Source organism: Microchirus variegatus, assembly GCF_963457635.1.
Source record: "Microchirus variegatus genome assembly, chromosome: 3".
NCBI classification, from domain to species: Eukaryota; Metazoa; Chordata; class Actinopteri; order Pleuronectiformes; family Soleidae; genus Microchirus; species Microchirus variegatus.
This window is the reverse complement of record NC_139804.1, coordinates 17,254,194-17,273,231: the sequence shown is the minus strand read 5'-3', so window position 1 is coordinate 17,273,231 and position 19,038 is coordinate 17,254,194. Positions and strand designations below refer to the sequence as shown.

At 39.5% G+C, this 19,038-nt stretch overlaps 2 protein-coding genes across 3 annotated transcripts in view; both read right to left on the bottom strand.

Moving 5' to 3' along the window:
- Window positions 1-19,038, bottom strand: part of ecel1 (endothelin converting enzyme-like 1) — a gene marked incomplete at its 5' end in the record, with an annotated part of 68,394 nt that overhangs the window by 20,356 nt on the left and 29,000 nt on the right. Inside the window, 3 exons of the mRNA XM_083886149.1 lie at window positions 4,399-4,473; window positions 4,964-5,062; window positions 13,425-13,647. Of these exons, the coding sequence (XP_083742275.1) occupies window positions 4,399-4,473; window positions 4,964-5,062; window positions 13,425-13,647 (397 nt within the window). The remainder of the gene's footprint in view (window positions 1-4,398; window positions 4,474-4,963; window positions 5,063-13,424; window positions 13,648-19,038) is intronic.
- The window catches only part of LOC310924423 (large neutral amino acids transporter small subunit 4-like), a 209,526-nt gene that overhangs the window by 183,334 nt on the left and 7,154 nt on the right, over window positions 1-19,038 (bottom strand). The window lies entirely within an intron of this gene.

The following is a 19,038-nucleotide window of genomic DNA, read 5'->3' as shown; positions in this document are numbered from 1 at the left end:
CTTACAACAACTACATGAGCAGAAATAAGTAGGTATAGCTTCCAGCACAGCTAACGTAAAAACAGCGACAAAACCAGCATTGTTGTTAATATGGCGACACACAGGGTGTGACGCTGTAGCCTGCTGCTGGATAACTTTGTAGAAGAAGAAGGGGGAGGTGACGTGAAGGGGAGAACTGTGATCAGATGTGGACATAGCTCCCAACCGGGATAATAGGACAAATACTTTATCCATTTAATCTAATTCACACCTGTTTAAGTTTACAATATCTTAAAAATACATCTGCTGCTTTATCTCACTGTCAGACACCTTTATACAAATGGAGACTGAACTTTGTATTGCTCTGTTAACCATTCACTCCCTGCACCAAAGTCCTTGAAAAAAAATCAGTGATTTGACATCATGGCACACAAGAGTTTTTAAACCACGTGTGCCTCCATAAATACGTTCAAATGTGTTATACGGCAATTCAAGAGTTTGAATTACTTTGCTCAGTTTTACCTGACTGACACAGACATGCAAACATGGCAGCAGTACACCAGCAGCTACACTGTACACAAAAGATAAAAATGCTGATTTTGGGTGTGGGAGACTTTGGTGTTGGTGTTTTACAAGCTTTTCAGTAAGTTTTCAGTAAGAACCGTCTGTCCTAGAAAAAAAGTACAATATTCTCATGACATTGTAGACTGAAGCAGATTTTCTAAAGTGAGCTTTTTTTTTTTACTTAAATCAAAGAAGTAGCTTTACCTTGACTTAATGAATGTAGGTGTCCTCAAATTAAGTAATTATTTTCAGTTTGTTGCATTTTCTTTTTTTGAGTATGTGTCATAGTTAGCAGCAGCTATGTTTTCATACAATGTGAATGTTTGTGACTCATGCTGGTCTGAAATAATTTGCCATTTTGGGAAAATGCTAAATATAAAAGCTACCACAAGCAGGTTAGCTTTGGAGAGGGAAAATTAAATCAGGAAATGCAAATTCTCTTAAACCTCTTAAAGTGGACCTAGACCGGAAGTTCCAATTAACGCTGTTTTTTAGTGTGTATCTGCATCCTTACCTTGTCTAAGAAGACCTGAAGTTTCTAAACAAACAGTTCAGCCACTGCTGAGAACACTGTGTTTTATTGTAATCTCGGGCTCAGCGAGATCTCTGAAAAAACCCGGTCCGGTTACGTAAACACCGGTTTTCCGGGGCAGCAGATCCTCCTGGTCCGGGCACTAGTCCGGCTACATCCGGTTGCGTACATTGAACCGCAGAAGAAGAATAACGTCCCTTGTGGAGGTGTTTCACGAGCGACAGTGTCTTCTGACTCTGGGTCTGACTCCGGGTCAAAGTCATAAAAGGGACTGCGGCGGGGAGTCGTGAAGAAGCTATTTTTAAACATTGTTAAAACAATGTTTTGATAATGAGTAGCAATGCATCCACCGTTCCAGAGGGGGGAGCTGCACTTCTGAGAGCTGGTGTGCTGAATATACTGGCCAATCACAAGACTCTGTCTTCTGGGTGAGAGAGTTGAGTCTCAAATCACACGGCTGGGAAACACCGTCAGAAAAGAGGATTTCCATCGGCTCGTTTACAGCAACTAGGAGGTTTTGACCATAAAAACAAGTAAATGTATGTAAGTAGACCTCCATAACTAACATATAGGTGCAACAGGACCACTCTAGGTCCGCTTTAAACATCTCGTATATCAAACCATACCTATTTAAATCCATAAAAAAAATCATAGGTAACCAGTTAAGACCTTGGACTGTTAATGATTTTTTATAAAACTGGCACATATTGTTATGCAGGTTTAGCTCCTACTGGAGCCAGGTTAGCTCATCAGTGGATTTCTTACTAATTAATAAGAATGTCAGTGTATATATTTCTTGAAATGAAGTGTCTCTTTAACTGGATATTTTTCGTGGTGTGAACTGAACCATTAAATTAGCTGCTAATTAAGTCTGAATCATGATAATCTGTGGTGAGCGTGGCAGAAGTTATTTATGATTCAATTCCCTTGTTCTGATGCTGGTCCCTCACATTAAAATGCACCCACAGTCGTTAATTGTACACAGTTGAGCACTAGTTTTGTTCTCTTGCCAGAGGAATTTAATGGAACTTGCTTTCTTTGTAACATCTCCATCCTTTACACTGACAGTAAACACATAATCTCTCTCTTGTATGGTTTGCGCTTGTTTCGTCTCACAGGGCCAGATGTGCTTCTGTTAGTGTAATACAAAAATACACACATCACACAAAGCTGCAACAGCAGCAGATGGAGAGGGAACCAAGTTGGATTCAAAGCTTCTGCAACAAGCCGCCCAATTCGAAAACTTAAGCCTGGTTCACACTGGATGTGTCCCGTGTATGCCCAGCATCATCTCTGTCTTGTGTGTGTTCACTCCAGCTGTGTTTCTGCTGCATCTCCATCCATCCATCCATTATCTACCGCTTTTTCCTCCACCAGAGGGTCACGGGGGATGCTGTGCCTATCTCAGCAGACATTGGGCGATTGGCGGGGTACGCCCTGGACAGTTCGCCAGTCCATCGCAGGGCCACATAGAGACAAACAACCATTCACTCACACACTCACACCTACGGTCAATTTAGAGTGACCAATTCACCTAATCCCCATATCGCATGTTTTTGGACTGTGGGAGGAAGCCGGAGAACCCGGAGAAAACCCACGCACACACGGGGAGAACATGCAAACTCCTTGCAGAAAGGCCCTTGTTCCGAAGTTGTCCCAAACGGGGCTCGAACCCAGGAACCCGGGTCTTCTTGCTGCAAAGGCAAGAGTGCTAACCACTACACCAACCGTAGGCCCTCTGCTGCATCTCCCCACAGCAATATGTTTAAAACGTCACATGATATTTGTTAACTCATGGACGGAGAGAGAGAGAGAGAGAGATTATCTGCCCTTCACCTGATATAACTATAACCTACATTGGGTTTTCCTGTAGTTTTAGCCTCCACTTTCTCCACATACAGCTGCTGAAATAGTTTTGAAAATATATATATTTTTTTTGCTGGTAGAATGTCAGTATCATTATCAACATATTTTTCTCTGTCTATTATCCCTAATAACATGAAAAATAGAAGAGATGCCGAGATGCCGTAGTTCTTTTGGCTTAAAACGGCCTAAGACGAGGAGAAAGCTGAAACCATTGTAGATATCAGTCTGGCATTTCTGGCATTCACAGGACTCAAAAATGACTTGGAGGTAGCACTTTTCTCCTCCCTCCCACATAGTTTGAATCCACTTCAAATCTGATTCCTTACAGATCAGACTTAGTGGTTTATATTCATAACTAGAAGTGTCTTTCAACTGAATGTGACTGTCCTTGCATAACGATAACAATAACAAGATAAGATATGATACGCCATCATTGATCTAGATTCACATACTGGAATTAATCTGAATTGGCTGTCTGATTTCTGAGTCCACACAACCCTGAAAAAAATCCAACACATTGTCATCCAATAGCATCATATACAGTCACACTGTCAAATTGTTGCCTCATAGACACACAAGATATCCCTCTGAAAGAGACACACCAGGCTTTCAATTGACTCTATATAGGCTATAGTGGATTTTGTCCACTTTTAGCTCACGCTCACTTTGGACTTCGAACCAAACACTCATCCCAAGCTGACCATTACACCAACAGGAACTGTAGTGACTTATTCAAATACATATAGTTGGTCCCCCTTTTGTAGTTATAACAGCTTTTACTCTTCTTGAAAGTCTTTCCACATGAGTCCACAGGTGTTTTAATATGAATTTGTGTCAATTCATTCTGTAGAGCATTGATGAGGTCAGGCACTGATATTGGACAAGAAAGCCTGGCTCACAATCTCTGTTTCAGTTCAACCCAAAGGTGCTTGGTGGGGTTGAGGTGAGGGTTCTGTGTGGACTAGTCAAGTTCTTCCACACCAAACTGTGTCTTGCTTTGTGCACTGGGGCACAGTCATGTTGAAATAGAAATTGTTGCCACAGTTGTTGTTGGAAGCATAGAATTGTCCAAAATTTCTTGGCATACTGAAGCATTAAAATTGTCCTTCAGTGGAAATAAGAGGCCTAGCCCAAAGACTGGAATACAGCCCCAATTCAATAATTAAAAAGTATTTGTCCATATTGTGTATCTCCAGGTGTTAAGAATAAACACTTTCAGTATATTTGAACAACCTCTTTAGTGAATATGAGTGATCATTTATGGATTATTGCGTCACTTGAATACAATCACCCAAACTGCACAGTAATGAGTGATGGAAAGTGATTCCAACCACACGCAGAGAGGGAAGGGGAGGTGGCTTTGCTGGTAAATGGGATTTGTGTAAATGATGAGGATAAGTGCTTGTGTATGACGATGACTGGACAGGGTGGAGGGGAACAGGAAGCTTGTGACTCACCCCATATTCTTGATCTATGAGCTCAGGTTTGAGCAGGGAGTCTGGGTATCCTGTCATCACCATCATGTGCTTCAACTGTGAGGGGGGAGAGCGAGAGACGATGATTCGGGGATGAGAGAAAGGACGAGAGAGAGTAGTCACCTCACATCCACTTGCAATAACTAATAAGCACTCCTACATACTCATTTTTGTACAAAGGTACACAATAGCACACATGCGTCAACTAATCAAGCAAACCCAACGTAATAGGATTACAGGGAACCTCTTTATATTCAGCATGGCCCTGTAAAAGGATTATAACTTCAGATTGTAAAAGTATTAGAGGGGATATCTTGCGGTGCAGATCCTAAAGCAGCACCACAGAGAGATCCGGATTAGGAGATCCTCACTTCTCAATGTCAAACCCTAGATGTATTCTATCACACACGTCCATCTAACCAAGCAATCAATCAAGCCGCCGGAAAAGAAAGAACCACAAATAAATAATTAAATCCTTTTCAAACACTAATCGCATGTGGCAGGCAGTTGTGTTCCTAATTGTACGAGCTGACTTTAGGCTCTGAACCTTTGCTCTGGCTGCCTCCTTGGTGGTTTCATCCATCCAGTCCAGTTCCTGCAGACGGAGGTCCAGGGAGTGTTTTATGTCTTCCACCAGCTCCTGTACCTGCAGGGAAATTGCATCATGATAGAAGATGGTCAAAAGCCTTAACACAACTTTCATTACAAATTAAAATATATGGTCCTATTTAAACACAATGTTTTCTTTCAACTTTGCTTTGTGTGGTCTAGTATTGAAAAAAATTTTGTCTGGAGTGTGTATGCAATGTTCCTCCCTTCTTGCCTGGAGCAGGTGGTGGTGATAAATGTATATTGTTTCCCCTTAGTGTTGTTATTAAGTGTTATTGCTATAAACTCATTAACCAACAATTCATCTTAATGTCTGTTACATTAGATTGTGTGCAGTGGTGGCGTTTCTTCCTCTATTACACGGATTGGCTTCATTCTGATTGGTCAGTTGACAACAGTCTACATTGGTGATTCTGAATAGCAGAAACTGTGCACGGTTTCATATGCACAAACAGAAGAACGGCATGGCTGCGGGATCACACACACTGAGCCAAGGAGTTCAGAGAGAGAAAGAGGTAGGTACTATGTATGTAAGTAGGGGTTAGGTAGCTAGGTGCTCAGTAGATAGGTAAGAAGATAGGCAAAGCGGTACTATGTACGTATGTAGGTAGGAAAGACAAACAGACGGACAGATAAAATATAAAAAGGTTGCTAAGTGAAAAAACAAGCAAACAAAAAACAGACTATTGAACAAATTAACTACACTAAATGGGTAATAAATGTGTGTAAACACATATTTTCAACAATAGCAGCCCCAACTCACAGTCACAGAGAATACAGATAAGTTGCTATGGATGCAGTTCTTCCCCTGTAGAACCTGACGGACTATTTAATTGAGTGGAACGTGATTGTGAAGAAAAACAAAAGTGACCATCTCAGTGCACATTCTGCTTTGTTGTCATAGCCTATATAAACTTTATGTTCAGCTGAAACACACCACAAACCACAAGCGCTCAACTGTTACGTGAATTTTTATTTTGTTAAAAGGTATTATTAAATAAATGAATAAACGAGTATAACATGGGACACAGTTCTGATGAAAGCACCAACAGAATGACATGTAGCTGAAGTGGGACAACGGGTAGCATGGTAACTGCTGCATATTCTACCACATGATTGATTTAGTGTAAATGTCTTGAATAAACAAAATTAAATGAAATATTTTGCATCAAAACACCAGCCATGATAGGAAAGTGAAGCATTTTTGTTTTGTAAAAAGTTTATATATATATTTGTGACAGCTCATTCCTTCACTATCATCCGGTGATCATTACGTTATCCTTATCCACCCACTCAAAAAAATATATTTCATTTGATCTATTTTACATTCTCCCATAGGCAGCTCTAGATTCTTCCTCCATGTTTTATTGATTGGTGCATGAGAGACGCTGCAGCCAATTAACCCACCTGTGTAGTATTGACTGTGTGCAAAGAGAGAAAAGCTGCCTGTTACACTTTCTCTCTGACCTTACATCGCAGGTCAGGTCTAGGATGTTCAAATGTTGGCAATAATTAAATACAAAGACTTTCATCGCGTTGATTCCTGACAAAAAGACAGGACATAGCACTGCATCTAGTAGGAATGAAGCACTACTAAAACAATGTGGTTGCTGCTGAAGAGACTGGGACTGCAGGTTCTACTTAATCAGAGCTCAGGTAAGAAGTTGCATAACATAACCTGTGATAGGAGCAGCTGTGGAATATTATGATAGGTCAGGGGTTTGATTCCTGACTTCTCTTATGCTGATGATCTGTGTTAGCAGAGTGTGCGATACAAAATGTTCTGCACAGAGATTGGTGATCAAGGCTGAAAAAAACAGTATTTAAAACTGTTTGAACAATTATAGTGCACAGCGATTGATTCATTATTTGAGGCAAAAGCTCATGAAACACTGAAAGCAAATGTGATAAAAACTAAGCAAAATGAACTTAAATAAATTCAGTATAATATATATATATATATATATATATATATATATATATATATATATATATATGATCACTGCAGTACCAAGTCACTTTTATTTAAACTATGATGAAGATATTTCTTTTGTCTGTATTGATGTGGTTATTTTGGTCATATAGTGTCCTCCCGAGGTTTAATTGAAAGTCTCCACACACCTGGATGTAACTGTCCGACCTCATTATGGCAGTTTTTTTAATTATAAAAATCAGCGAAGCATATCTTAACAATCAAAGGTTTTGTTTTTTTGATTCTTCACCTTCTTCTTTCTTGTCAAACACCTGCCACCTGGGTGCCAGCGGTTCAGCTGGAGATGCATATTTGTTATGCTTGAAGCGACTTATTTTGCCTCGAGCCATGAATCTCAAGCAGAGTTGAGCAGTGGGCCACAGAGGCCTGATGAGCTTCTCTAACACCTCTCCAACTACCCCTAGATTTAAAAAAAAACATTTTCTAACTTGATGTCCTCAGACTCTGATGTCTGACTCAAGTGACATAACGAGGAAATGTGTCAGGAATAGCAGTGCAATGATTAGTCGACGGTGTCAAAATAACTCGGATACAAAATATGTAACTGACAAATGTAATTGTTGATAACTATGGTATGTTATTGGACATCTATTTCATGCCAATACTTTATTCATGACATGAGTCATCTCACTTTCCACTCATCAATGCTGAAAGTTACGATAACCCCATGCCTTAACCCTAACCTAAACCCAATTCTAACCATAACCATAAAACCAGGTCAGGACCAGCCACAAATGTCCTCACTTTCACTCAGTATGGTTTATATATTTGTGACCAGCCAAGAGGAAACCAGCAACAAGTCGGTCCAGCACTAGTAGAAGACATATTTTTACAGAATATGCAAGTTGAAATTCAGAAGAAGCCACTCAATCCTTCAAAATCACAGTACTGAGGGTCTTAAAACCATATACCTTGTATTTGAATTTGGGTTTTCGCTGTGAACCGATTCCAAGTTGGGTTTGGTGATACCACATTCCAGTGATTTTTTTTTTTTCGGGCAATCAGCTGCGCGTCACCACTTTATATGAGCCTCGTTACTGCTACTGCTACTTCGAGAGGCTGCGTTTGTTTTCACTGTTGAATGAAGACGGACAAGCAAAAACGCATTGCAGAAGAACTAAATTGTGGCTGTTCCAAATCTTTGGCAGCACCTCAACACTTTTTCAAACACGATTCAAACAACACTTTTCACGAAGCAAGCAACACTTTTTCAGAAGCAAAAATAATATTGATTTAATCATTCAACAATATATTATTTTATTGTTTGTATTTGTTCTTTGCGCTCCCTGACTTGTTAACCTGTAGTCTCACCACTGGATGTCACAGTCACACACAAGTGGATCTAATGCCAAGCTGAGCTCATTGTGCCCTCTGCTGGATCAATCACAGAGTAATTACTTCAGATAGCCTGATGCACTTATAGGCTTTATATTTTGAAACAAAATGTTTTTTAAGGGTTTGAATGAGAACTTTTTCCACCAACCTCAAATAGATATTTGTCTTTTTGGATAATAAGTGACAGCCCTTATAGACTGATGATTCTGTCTGTTTGGTATTCTCAAAGGCAGCACAGTTTACTCATATGAGATGCAATGTGTCTCATGTTAATTACACTTAATCCATAGTACAGTGGCCATGGCTGTGACATATATCAAACCTTAGCTATGCTTTTGTTGCCACACATAAAACTGTTGCCCCGTCACTCTCTTTGTGGGTTTGCATAATTGCCCGCTATCACTAGCGTCAAAATAACTTTTAAAGCATCGCAATGGTGCTCTAAAACTATTGTAAGCACAAATTCTACTCCTGAATGTATAGGGGGCATGTTGTGTCCCTTGACGGTCCCTCCACATTGGCAATTCAGGATAACAACAAAGCTTGTCTTCCCCACTCTGTCTGCTGTCAGACTTGCGGCTCCTGATGCTCATTAATTCCTGGTCATGCTGAGGCAAGCAGCATCAGTGAGTCAGTCAAGGCTCCACATATCGCCACTAGCCCCAGGTCTGGTCCCTCTGGTTTTCCTAATGAGCTCTCCAACCACTGTGGACATGCCAACATTCTACCGACTGTTGTCCATGAGCTGTGTGAGGATGGGGACACTATCACAAATGTAATGAGTATGAGACTTACTCTGCAGCCCACATTCGACACTGAACTCTACTCACAAAAAAGTGGTGTTAATGGTTCAAGTGATATTTAGGTGCTCATGGGATTAACACCCAATTTATTGTGTTAAAACAGATTTGATCCTGAAAAAACAACAACATCCTTTTCTGTTTCTTCATCAGACAAGGGCCATAAATTTGAAGTGGCATTGAAATTCACACTTTATCTGAATAGCCCTGTACGTAACATGTGGAAGAGGTTATAGGTAGAAATAAATATTCTACCCATGTTTGTATATGTATATTATTACTTTAAAATTATTTTTTGTACTATATTTTGTATGGATAAATAGTATATTTATATTTTGTAGTCAATGACCTTTAGTTAAGTGTCATAACTTGTGAAGATCAGTCTTGTGCCAACATCTCAAGTTGTGGCAGTGTTAACATCCTTTTTTGTAGAGGAGTCAACAGTTGATTAATGTAAAAATTGTGATTGTTATGATTAAAATGCTAAATTAATTTACAATTCCAACAATGTATTTTTGTAAATAGTATTGCTTCGTTTTTTTTAGTTTTTTTTTAGCTTAAATACATGCAACAAAATAATCTTGGATTTGATTGTGTTTAGTTGCCTTTTTCTAAATTCACACAGCAGCAGAGTAGACCCTCAAATTAGCTGAATCAAAAATGAATTTGAATGCACTTGGGATAGAGAAGAGCGAGAGGAAGAGTCTATACATGTCACTAATACTAACAAACTGGAACTTTTACATTTCAATTAATGCACACCACATTGACATTGCTTACCAGTGTACAGTCATGTCAGATTATATTTTTGCATTGCAGGCCTGAGCTTTGGCAGACATTTAAAAAAAGTTTGCATGAGGACAAGAAAGTAAGAAAGTGTGTATAGGTGAACGGTGAGAGCATTAGAAGAATAAGACGAAGGTGGAGGGGAGATGATGGAGGGTTTAAAGAAAAGGTCTGAGCTTACAGAGGTTAGAAATCCCATTGGGAACCACATCCCCATGTCCTAGAACTGACATGGCACTAGATAAGAATACATATGGGGGAGGATTAGAGTGTATGAGAAGGGGACCAAATGGCAGAAGTGGGGGATTAGATACTGACCTCGGCAGAGAGCAAAATAGAAACAAAAAAAAGGCAGTGAGAGGCAGAGGCTGTACAGAGAGGTGTGAATCGCATGTTCCACATGTCAGTTCAGGATCAAAATCATATCACAGAAAAAAATAATGGGAGCTCCTATAGTGGAAAAGAAAACAATTAAGGAAAACTGTCACAGTCCTGGAAAATGTGTAAAAACCTTGGGCATTTAAATGTTATTTATGCAAGTGTTTCAAAAGACTGAAATATTGTTGAGATTCAGAATGTTTACAGAAATGTAATTAAAATCCAAGGTCAGTCATGTGGGTTTTCCTCTTGCTGCCTTTGAATGTTGTATTTCTTTTATATGCAGCCAATTGGGACTGCAGGCAAACTGCTAATTACAGCATACATTTAAGCCCGAGTGGTGGAAACACTTAGTAATGATCATTATCAGGCAGTTACGGCTTGACAAAGGGTACACGCTCAAAATTGCTGCTTAAAACTACAATATCTGCTCCACTACCACCTCCACAGTGTTGTGTGTTCTGTTTCATGCAAGTTCAAGTGCGTGTGTTTAACAAAACAATGGTAGCCAAAACCTACGTAGTTACATCATCTCCAAGATGAATTTAAAACTTTGCTTCCCAGTCAGAACTCAACAGTATGTGAGAAAGTATTGGACGGATGTGGGCAGTTTTCTTTTTAGCAGGGTGTGGTTTAGCTTTTTCCACATGAAACTCAAATCCTACATTTCTTTTGTTGTCTCTGAATTACGGTGGCCCAGAGGTGTCAGGCCAAACAAACGCCACAACACAAATACAAAAGCCACAACACAAATACAAAAGCCACAACACAAATACAAACATCACAACACAAATACAAACGCCACAACACAAATACAAACGCCACAACTAGAGCTGAAACGATTAAACGATGAATCGATTATTAATCGATTACTAAATTAATCTGCAACTATTTTGATAATCGATAATCGGTTTGAAGCTTTTTTCATGATTAAAACAAGATTTCTGATTGTTTTAGCTTCTTAAATGTGAATATTTTCTTGTTTTTTTTGCTCCACATAACAAAGACATCATTAAAACTGAATCATTTTGGTTTGTGGACAAAACAAGACATTTGAGAACATCGTCATTTCCAGCTTAGGCAAACACTGATCAACGTTTTTTAGCATTTTCTGACATTTTATGGACCAAACGATTCATCGATTAATCGAGAAAATAATCGACAGATTAATCGATTACGAAAATAATCGTTAGTTGCAGCTCTAGCCACAACACAAACACAAAAGCCTCAACACAAATACAAAAGCCACAACACAAATACAAACGCCACAACACAAATACAAAAGCCACAACACAAATACAAACGCCACAACACAAACACAAAAGCCTCAACACAAACACAAAAACCACAACACAAATACAAAAGCCACAATGGAAGTGACCTACAACGGAAGTGAACGGTAAGGGATGTTGACAATGCGGCGGATTGTTGCCATGGATGTATAACATTAACTAGATAAAGCACCGCCGTTTGTATTTGTGTTGTGGCGTTTGTGTTTTGCCTGACACCTCTGGGCCACCGTACTGAATACAAATGACATGTTTCCATGTACTGCAGGTACACTCTCAGTAACAGAAGTACCATTGTGGAGCTAAAATGCTTGTCGCTGAGGTCTGACTTTTTAAAAGACAATTTTGTACCTGTAAATAAGATTCAATTTCTGTACCTTATCCCACTGGACCAGTTTAAGTACACTTTAATACACTACAGTCATGGTTCTCAAAACTATGGTAGGTGTATCACCAGAGGAAGCTCATGTTCCATTGGTGGTACACATACTTGGAGGAAAATCAGAAATATTGTGCCACTGTATATACCAGGGGACGTGATCGGAGTGGAGCTGAGGAATTTTGACTGGAGTGCATAGTAAATGGAACAAATACAAAAAAAGTAATATTATAATATATATAATTATTATCATTATCTGCCTCCTGTGAGAAGTCTGTAGCTGACATTTGTGATAATGGAGTTACCTTAAGAGCTAATTTTTTTCTCAGGTGGAACCACTGCACTAAGTACATACAGTATATGTACCCTTACAATACTATGGTACATAAATTCTGTTCTATTGCTAAAGAAACAAAAACAAACTATTTTTCCCCAAGATAGCTGCATTTTGACTGTTTACTTGCATGAAGACAATGCTAATGTATGGGGTAAGAATATGTAATGCAAACATTATGTATGAAATGCCCAGTGGTAATGTAAACATTTTTAACATTTTAAAAGAAATAGGTGTGTGTACAAATCAGTTCCATCTTTTGATTGACAGACAATGATAGGCAAAAGGTACATTTCTGGTGTCTCTAAGCACAATATTATACCAGTGAAGGCACTTTTTCCAGATGTATAACTACAGGTATGTTCTTGTCTTGTGTGTTAAGTAAAGTGTGGTGTGTAGTGCCCAGAGGAAAAGAAAAAGAGATTTTTTTTTTAATCTCTGTTTCATCCAACATATCAAACGCATATAGAATGTAGGTTTGGGTAATAATATCATACCCAAGTTTCCCATATCTAAAAATGACCACATCAGTTTCATGACCATCATTAAAAAAAATAAAAAACAAAATAATAATAATAATGATAATAATAATAATAATATTTCATATATATTTCATATATCATTTGGGAGGTGACATTAACTCAAAGTTTATGATGCTACATGAGGGAATGTTATAATAATATAATACACCAGAGATATTACCAATTGCATTGTTGCTGCCTTTGTAACTTATTGTTATTTTTTATTTATGGTGACATTCTGTGTCCTATGAATTGTTTTTTTCAAATTAGTCACAGTAATTCCAGATGCCCTGTGAAAATGAGGAGAAGATTTTGTGGTATTACATTTGGATAGTACCAAACCCTCCCTCATAGTCTTTGGATTTGAAGTTAGTATGTGAAACAATTCACTCTGCTTTGTACAAACTCTGTGTTCAGAATACTGTTTAATTACACAATGTAAAAAAGTGGAATTTAATTTCCTGTTATTCTCGATCCATCCTCATTTGATACCTGTCAAACTCATCAAATTAATATAAACAGTATTTTGTCACTACAGACAAAATGATTGCCATCCATCCAGACATCCATCTATACAAACATACCTTGGCTTTGCTCTGCGAGGAGAAGTGCTGCTGGACAAACAGGGCTCCCAGGGCCATGCCAAAGTGTTTGTTGGCCTGGGTGAGGCAGAGTCTGCCCAGCTCCAGCTGCTGCTCGGTGCCATCAATCTCCCGAGAAAACTCGTGGATGGTGCTGCGGAAGGCGGTGGACAGGTGTTCACTCAACGCTGCCACGATTCGCCACAGCATGTAATTATGGACAACCCTAAGATGGAAGACACAATAAGAGTGGGTAAGCTAGTATTGTGCAAAAGTTTGAGGACACCATTAGATCCATTGTTTAAGCACAGCTATAATGACCGAACATACAGTATCATTATTTTTCAATCACTTAAATGGAATACATTCAGAATATGCAGGAAACATTTAGAAAGATGTAGGATTTTTACCCAAACTTAACAACTTCGGAGTTCTCGACTCTACCCGGTTTGGTATCAGACATGCCGTTTACAATGTTGTTATAGCATGGCTAGACGGAACTGCAGCGCTATCGTGTTATACGTGGCACAAACACGCAAACTAGTGATGAGCAAAGCAGTTGTTTTCGGTGCACTGAATCATTAGGAAGTTTGACACTCTGAATTGACCGTCTGTGTGAGATGGTTTGTCTCTATATGTGGCCCTGTGATCTGTCCAGGGTGTACCACCTATTGCCCTACGTCAGCTGAGATTGGCACAGCACCCCCCGCGACCTTCATGTGAAGAATAAAGCGGTTGAAGATGTACCAATGGATGGATGAATCAAGAGAATCAGTTAATTAAAAATAATTGTTCACTGAATAGTTCAATATGTCCTGCATGACCAGAGCACAGACTCCATCTGACACAGCCGCTGACGTGAAATACGTCTGAACGGGTTGTGATTCGGCTCACATATTCTCTCTCATATTGAGATTTTCGAAAATTCCTTGCCAAATGTTGGAGACCCGTGCATGTTTTTAGGATTTTTAAGTATTTTTAAGTAATCTACAATTCTCTACTCCCCCCTACTGTCTGTTAGCAGAAAACCAACTTAGCAAGATCAAGACCATCTACCGCCTTGCCAAGTCTCTGGTCTCTTGAGAAATCCATAGTGCTTTACGGCACTACTCCCACATCCTAGCCAGGTACTGGCTAGAAGATCAAGGCCAATGATTTCGTCATTATTGACGTTCATCATGGCAGAGCCGGCAATAAAAAGGAGCAAAAAAAACAAAGCGAGGAAGAGGAAAATTCTGGCCCCTCACGCAGAGTCTGACTGACCCAGAGTCTGACTGGGTGAGGGCCTCACACAACTTAACATCCAAAAAACAGAAGCATGCAAAACAGATGCTGGCATGGACATGGCTCTGCAGCCTGTGTTTGCCATTTCCATTGAAAGCAAATGCTCAAGGCCAGGAGAGGGGAAGGGAGGGGGGAGCGTCAGCTTTGACGATAAAGCAGTAGACAATGGATGGCTGGATGTTTACAGTGGTATCGTAAAAATTACTCTGACTCCATAACTTGCAAAGTTACCAATTAGCAACATGGATTCCAATTACTAATTAGTAATTGTCAAGCACTTGATGAGACTTACTCTTTCACCTGGAGAGGAACCTGAATTAATGGTAAAACCTGTATTTGTCTACAAATATTTGCTGTGAACTATTACACCAGGTTTATTCAACACATGCTTGATCATTACATACACATGTTGTATGAGTTAAACCCAGATATTATAAAAAAGACCAACTTTTAATCATATTAGTCCAGATGCCAAAGATCACAGAATTTGACACTGTCAGCTGTCACGTGACACCTGGAGCTCTATAAACACACTATAGTTATGCCAGAGACAAGTTTTTTCCTTTCAAAAGTTACATTGCTTTGCTTTAGGGAGAGACTGCAGCACATACTTGTCTTTGTAAAGTGACATCTGCTGTGTCAAACTGTAATCTATAATGTGGCCAAAAGCTCCTGTTTTTCCATTTGCCCTCTGAGCCAGTGAGAGTCAGCGAAGTTAGCGAGAAAACAAGAGGGTGACAGTGATGAAGAGTGAACGGTGAGGAGTCAAGAGGGTCTAACAGTTCAGAAACAGCTCCCTCTGATCCACTGCGACTCGCAGCAGAGGGGTAAAGAATGTGTAGCGTGGGTCGTTCATTTATGTATTCAAGTTGTGTCTCAACCCCCCCGACCAGAGTCGAGCGCTTGTGTGTCCTCATACCGCCACTGAGTGCACACACATTTAATCTGCCCTGCGGGGACAATTGCCCCCACTTTGCTCCTGCTGTGAAATCTCTACACGAGCCTTAAGGCAAGTTGTTGTTGTTTTCTCCCTGTTTTTTTTTTTCCCATGCAGCAACAGATATTAAATCAAAACCATCTTGGCAACAGCAGCCTGAGGTCCTGCCAACAAAGCACTTGTGAAGTGAATTTAATTGACGGGAAAAGCAAGTGAGGGGAGGATGAATAAATGAATGTGAGCCTCAGGTGGTGTCCTTGATCATCAGCAACCATCAGCTAATCAACATGTGTTACAGGTGTTGCTGCTTTGCTTGATTAGCTGGTTGTTGTAACACTGTCATCACCTGTTAGTGGCAGATTATTAGTATGCCCCAAAAATGCAGCTACTGTGTTTGATGATGGTTGAACTCCGGCAGCCCTGATGTGTGGGAGCGATTTAGAGAACAGTATAGCATTATACTCGTGGCATCTTTGAAAAAAAGTGAAGACATTTATTTCAAAGAGTAAAAAGGGGGATAATCCACACTCAGGGGCATGCGTACAATAAAACAATGTTAATGAAATGTGCACGTGTTTTGCTCCCTTTTGAGGACTGCAAAGTTGAGAATAGTATTTTTTGTATTATTTAAAGGGACACTGTGTAGTATTTATGGGTTTATATGACCCAAAATCCACTTTTGTATTTGTCTAGTCGCTGTATAATATTCTTTGTTTCATTTTCGTAGTGTTTTAAAAAGTCATGTAAAATAACATGGTCGCGGGCCGCTACTGCATTGCCACGCCGCCATGTTTCTACCGGAGCCTGTATAGACAAACGCGAGAGAACAACCTCGCCTCACGAACCTCATCTGCTGACACGGAGAAAGACGACGAGGATGACATTTGACCAGCTGAGGATACCGTAGCGCTCAGGGAAGGGAGGGGGTGAGCAGAGAGCAGTTCTTTGTTGTAAATTTCAGCCTCTCCTCTAGATGTCACTATAAACTACTTACTTCACCTTTAAATGTAACTAAACCGCTAAACCATTTTTTTAGGTATAGACCAGTGTTCATGGGTAATGGAATCAGATTTGTGACAACAAAACTTTTCACAAAGTAAGCGACACTTTTTAGGAAATTGTTGAATGAATTGAGCAAACAAAAAATCAACCACAAACTCAAAATAAAGAAACTGCAAATAAAATATCGATTAATCGTTCTTTTAATCGTTAATCACTCCCTCACTTGTCCTTTGCGCTCCCTGATTTGTTCTTTGTGCTGTTGTTTACTATCCTGACCATGGGCAGAGATACTTCTGGTCCACTGTTTGAGCCCCGGTTGGAACAAGGGCCTCTGACTTTCTGCATGAAGTTTGCATGTTCTCCCTGTGTGTGCAGGGGTTTTCTCTGGATTCTCCGGCTTCCTCCCACAGTCCAAAATCATGCAATATCGTGGTGTGAGAGTGAATGGTTTTTTGTCTCTATATGTGGCCCTGTGATGGACTGGCGAACTGTCCAGTGTGTACCCTGCCTATAGTCCTATGTCTTATGAGATTGGCACAGCACCCCCCGCGACCCTCCTGTGGAAGATAAAGCAGTTTAGGAGATGGATGGATGGATGGTTCATTTTTGTTTGCTCAGTTCATTAAGTGTTGCTTGCGTCGTGGAAAGTGTTTTTTGCAAATATTGACACACATCGAATTCCATATTGATCCAGGTGTGCCTGGACTCATATCGTTTTATCTGGAAATGCCATTGTCACATGACAACACCGGCCACAGTCCAGGAAGTGCTCCAACCCAAACAGTTTAAAGTTATATTAAGTTGGAACAGTGTTGTGTTCAGAGGGTGGTGTGGTGAGGTGAAAATGATGCACGTATTTTTCTAATTTGTAATGTTAATCAGGTCATTGTGAAACACTGGAAATCATCAGGATATTAAAAGTGATTTTCATCACCCAACAATTTACAGCTAAGGTCATGTTGGAGCAATTTGACTTCCTACTGGACCAACTTCTAATTATCAGGTTTTGGCAGTGATCTATTATTTTGATGGATGGATGATATCAATCTTGTTCTTCAGTGTTCAGGGAGACAGACCAGTCAGGGATTCACCTCATGGTGCAGAGGGTATATTAATATATAATTAAAAAATTGTGGAATTCATTAAAACAAATAAACCTTACGTGTAGAAGAAATTAAGTGTTCAGCATTTGGACAGGTGTTAGCAGTGAAATAATTCTTCCATTAATGTTCATTTTTTTTGGAAAAAATATCACACAAAATATCTTCACGCATTGTTGTCTTTTAATTAAGGAAAATGAATACTACCTTAAACTAAACTATACTGTATACTGGCACAGAATATATATGACTAAATATGTGACATGTGGACAGTGATCTGCACTTTGTGTTTAAATCTGCTCTATGAGAAAACTGAGAGGCTAGAATAAGTTTAATTCTATCCAAATGTCCTGTGCACTATGCAAGGTTTTCCAAGCACTTGATTTCTAAGGAGTCACACTTTGTTTTTGTGACTTTTGCACAGACTTTGAGCTGGATTTCCTTTGATATCTTTTTTTTGTTGTATTTGTTTCTGAACCACTGGTTTAGCTTAGTTATATCTCTCTGATGAGTGGATTTTTAGTTCCTTATTGCATTGTAGCCTAGCAGTTATCCATGTTGAAATAGAACAGTTGTATCCCCTACATTTGACAGCCTTTGCCATTTTCAATGATGGAATACAGAGTTTTTGTTTTTCTTGATTTGGTTTCAGTCACTGATGGCAGGATAAACAGACTCTGAAGTATTTGACAAATGAAATGAAAAGACAAATAAAAGTGTGTTAAAATTAAAATATGATGATATTTAGTTGACTAAAACATCTAGGATGACTAAAATATGCCTAAGACTAAATAACACTTTAGAAAGAGCACAACTAAATCAAAATTTGCTGAGACAAACAGCCATCCACCCCCCCACCCCCCCCCCCCTTACACCTCTGGCCAATTTAGAGTCTCTCTCTCTAAATTGCCTAATCCCCAAATCTGCATATTTTTGGACTGTGGGATGTTAATGGAGATCCTGGAGAAAACTCACACACACACACACGGGGAGAACATGCAAACTCCATACAGAAAATCCCTTGTTCTGACCGTGTCACAAACCTGGGTCTTCTTGTTGCAAGAGCAAAGAGTGCTGGCCTTTGACCGTGTGGCGCGAACAGTAATTATGGCAATATACATTTAAAAGTATTTTAAAGCATTCAAATGCTAATGCCTAATATCAACATGGAACCAGCCAAATTTTAATTATGTTGGTTTTAAAATGCAAATTCAAATATGACTGGTTGCCACTTTGATAGAGCACACAGTGTATAATCGATTTGAATTTATAACCTAAGATGTGTGAAATGTTG